This window comes from Amblyomma mixtum, chromosome 4 (assembly GCF_055824585.1).
Source record: "Amblyomma mixtum isolate Tamu chromosome 4, ASM5582458v1, whole genome shotgun sequence".
NCBI lineage: Eukaryota > Metazoa > Arthropoda > Arachnida > Ixodida > Ixodidae > Amblyomma > Amblyomma mixtum.
Window position 1 is genome coordinate 149,198,282 of NC_143015.1, and position 4,360 is coordinate 149,202,641.

The following is a 4,360-nucleotide window of genomic DNA, read 5'->3' on the forward strand; positions in this document are numbered from 1 at the left end:
TTTGTCTTCGTGCGCATCTAGCGCATGATCAGTAAATTTAATAAACAGGTGACTTAGCTTCCTAGTAAAAAAAAAAGAAAATTTGATTTCTCTTTGGAGGTTTACGAAGGTAAGCTTGGCATTAGTATCCGCATCAGTACAGCATTGGCTCACTTCTTGTCGACCCCACATTATCGTACAAATATCTCGGCCTCCACCTAACCCCATCACTATCATGGGTAACCCACATTCAGAAGATTTGCGCAGAAGCCTCACGCACACTCGGCTACTTACGACGTAACTTGAAGGCCGCATCCCCTGAAATAAAGAAACTAGCATACATGACATTCATTCGCCCGAAATTAGAATATGCGTCATCCATTTGGCATCCATCTCAAGCTTATCTCGCCGCCGACCTCGAAGCCGTACAGAACCGCGCCATCCGCTTTATAACATCTTCCTATTCAAGAAAAACCAGCATCACTGCACTGAAACAGGCCGTCTCCATTCCATCGCTCGTGTCACGCCGCATCATATCTCGCCTCTGTCTTCTGCATCATTTCTATTATCATCCGCGCTCACGCCACGCAAAACTAGAACCCCCCCATAGGACTTCTAGCCGCTTGAACCATAATCATAGCATCGCTCGCATCAACTGTCGCACGTTAGCACTCAGTTCTTCTTTTTTCCTGCACGCAATAGCTCTATGGAATGCCCTGCCAAACACCATTGTATCATGCACTAATCGCAAATCATTCCGTGAAATGCTAAAGGACCATTTTTCGTGAGAGCAATCTTTTCAGTTATATGTTGTGCTTAATACAGACAAGTGTCCTTGCTTTTTTTCATTCCTTAGCCTTTGTTTACTCATGTGTTAATTTTTTTTTACTTGTTACACATTGTATAACCTTTTCGACGCCCCTTACCTGCTGTACATTTCTATTCCTTTTCACTGTTATTTTTTTTTCTCTTTCTTTGTAGTGTTCTTGTCATGTTGGTACAAATCTTGAGTTTGCTCCCCCCTTATGTAATGCCCTCGGGCCTTTAAGGGAAAAATAAATGAAATGAAATGAAGTTCCAGAGGCCTCTTTCCTGTCAAGCATGAGCGTGAGGTGTTAAGTGGCTACAGCTAACTAAATTTTGTGTTTTGCACGCTGTTATTGTTTCGCCGAAGTCAGGCAATAAAGAAAAAAAAGTGGCTATAGCTCACTCGGTAGAGCACCGCACTCAGAATTCGGATGTCGTGGGTTCGAATTCCACCGGTGGCATCATGCTTTTTCTATTGCTTTCTAATAAATTATCTTTAAGCGATAAAATAATTACACTATTAATATCCCGTTCATCAGCACTGCAAATTACAAGAAAAGCTCCCCTATGCTTCTTGGTTTCGGTGATTCTTGGCTTCTTTCATGTATGACATAATGAGCCCCTCATTTCCTTTCCCTTGTCTGCTTAGAAGGCAGAACAAGCATTTATGCCTTTTTGTAATAGAGATACAGTGCAAAGACCGTTAATGAGATAGCGCTGTGGAAAATAAAACGTGTACGGTAGATATGAAAGTGACCTCGGACTTTATTCACGTATATACCCAAGAATTGGGATATTTGAGAATTGTTGAAGAGGTCCGACTTAGTATCCCGAGAGGAAACATAAAGGACAAGAAAAAATGGTTCTTACGTTATCGTTGTGTTCTGTGAATACTTCTCCCCGTCTCTTCGCAATAATCGTCATGCCGGCACCCTACATACAGAGGCTGGCATACATGGCTTTCGAAGATTTCTTTTTTTTTTTCTGAGCAAATTAATCGACTAATCGGGCAAAAGCATCGCACACACAGTAGAATATTGTGTTCTATTTTCTCTGAGAAGTAGGTTAACATCGGCATGTGCCTACGTTACCCTAAACTACTGTCGGCTGAAAGTAGGGTTTTGGGGGATAAGAGCCCAGACGCAAATCTAACACGCTGCGCCATATGACGGGCGTGGAAGCAACTGAAGTGTGCGGGCGGGTTGCGCGGTTTATTTTGAAAGTTACTGTCACATTTTGGCATCTTTTTTAGTAAGAGTAGCGATGACCCTTGGCTTGTGACTTCAATTTCATTTAGTGTGCCTCAATAACGTAGAGCCAACCTAATTTCAAAGAGCAGTCGGAGCAGTATTTTCAAAGCAACCGCGCAATTTGGCCAATTAACGAACCTGGTCGTTGGTTGCTTCTCCGCCCGGCAGGTGGCGCAACCTGTTAAGTAAGTGGAACTCGGTGACTTTAGGTCAGCCAGAGTTCCAGTGCTCTAGGTCAGTCTAAAGTGAGGTCAGCTCACTGATCTCCATCCGCAGTGGAGATCAGTGGTTCAGATGCTGAGATCACCTCGACAAACTAACATGCCTAGAATATTCTAGACACTGCAGACAAACTGTACTCGCAGCGGTCAGTAGTTTCTCAATAATTACTTACAATCCAAATAAACGTTGATGTTATGCAGGACACATTATGCTGCTTTGTCCACGATTTTTCCTCCCGAATAGGTCGATAGTCTGCAGAGAAGAAATTTTTTAATTCTGGCCACCAAATATGCAAGGATTTGCATATCACCCGCACCTGTAGGTGCGGGTGATTAAAATGCAAAGAGCGTATGATTACGGCAGGGCGAGCAAGAACGAAAACTATTCGACAAAGAAAAAATTGGTGGTACTTTTGTGAATAGGGGCTAATTCGTAAAAGCGTAAACACGCTTACTACTGCTCCCGTTACATATTCAGATGCTTTCAAAACAGAAACCGAAACTGCCCCATCTTCTTGATTCAGCGTTAGGGAGGGGGCGCGACATGTAGGCTCCCTATTCAGCGTGAGATCATCTCGCCATCTGTCGACGGTAAGGTGAGATGTCGCAACGAGCATGGCGCAGCCCAGGCCACGGGCCAGGCGTTTTCCGTGAAGTTGCGCGCCTGAGGCGTAAACACGCCCGTGAGTCGTCGTTCTACGCCCTTCGGCGCGATGTGACGGTGGTGACGGAGCGTGGGATTCGCGCAGCGCAATGATCCGCGTATTCGTGCCCGCGTACCGTCAAGTGGACATTCCGAACGGGCGGCGGTATATCGTGTACTGCGTCGAAGTGACCGTTTCGGGCGTCTGTCACCGGCTGGAGCGCAGGTACAGCACATTCCACTCTCTCCACAAGAAGGTCAAGCGCATGTTGGGCAGCCAAGCGCCTTCGGGGTTCCCGCCGAAGCGTCTCCGCGGCCTGAACCCGAAACTGCTGGAACAGCGGCGCGCGGGGCTCGAACGCTACCTCCAGGACCTAGTGCGGATTCCGGCCCTGTCGTCCCAGCTGCTCTCTTTCCTCGAAGTGCCTGCTCCGCTGTCGCCTGCCGCTAGCAACGGGTCCGTCGACAGCGACGATCAGGAGTTCAAACCCCTGCACCAGCCCATTCTCGGTTTCCCAAAGGACCCGTATTTGGATACTTCCAGCAGCGACTCGCTTCCCGACATCGTCATGCAAGGTGTCATGAATGGTCTCTTTGCTGGTTATGACTATGACGACTAACGGCAGCTACACTAATTTCGGTCGGTTATTTTCGATACGTTACGTCAGCGTGAATGATGTGCAGCTAGTCGTACTAGCCTTACTCCGCATCGCCTCCCCCTCAGCGATGTCTGCCTTGACGTCATCAGCGACGCGCGTTTTAGTTTTTCTGCATCTCTTAGAGGGATGCAGGGCTTCGCGTTGAATTTCCGCTTTTCGCAGAGTCACAGTTTTGGCCACAGCTCAGGTAAAGTTATATAGAAGCGTATTTTTCGTTTGTTGAGCAGATGTAGCGACGTTTATGTTGACGTTTAGTTTCTTCCTTACTACATTCTCCTGACAACCTTTAAAGTAACAATTACTAAGGCTTCAGTATTCGTGACTATTAAGTTTTTCTTATATAGCGAATTATAATGGTGTGTTACAATATTGCATTGTTGATGCTTTTTTTTTTTCTATTCTGTGTTGCGGTCCTGCAAAGCATCTATGGACATACTTGCCTCTATAAAGATATGCAAGGCATTTGCCAATGTGCGTCACAACTTTACCTGCACTTTAACACCATGTATTTGCAATAACAGGGCCTACAATATCTTGACAATCGATGTTTACTTTTTGATGTAATGTAAAGTAGCTAGAAACTGTCCTGTCTAATCAGACTGCCATGCAGTACTCGTGCACAATGCTGTTTTGAAATGTAGGTCAACATTGGCAGGTAGCGTAGGGGTGGATGCTTGTTCCTTTAGTGTTTTGAAAATATTTTTGAATTCACTTACAAAACAATTTGTAACCACTCAGCATTCCTGCTAATTTAATTCTGCTGAAGTCACATAATAAAGCATTATTTTGGAAACTGGTCAA

General features: G+C 45.4%; 1 protein-coding gene across 1 annotated transcript; it reads left to right on the forward strand.

The window, feature by feature from the left end:
* The first annotated feature begins 2,858 nt into the window (after positions 1-2,858).
* LOC149348726 (sorting nexin-24-like) lies at positions 2,859-4,360 on the forward strand. Its single transcript, XM_089588292.1, has one exon. It carries the CDS (start codon positions 3,011-3,013, stop codon positions 3,518-3,520), a length of 510 nt encoding a protein of 169 aa, XP_089444418.1. The 5' UTR covers positions 2,859-3,010; the 3' UTR covers positions 3,521-4,360.

Coding starts and splice junctions, on each gene's coding strand:
- LOC149348726 (XM_089588292.1), top strand. CDS start 3,011: ATGATCCGCGTATTCGTGCCCGCGTACCGTCAAGTGGACATTCCGAAC.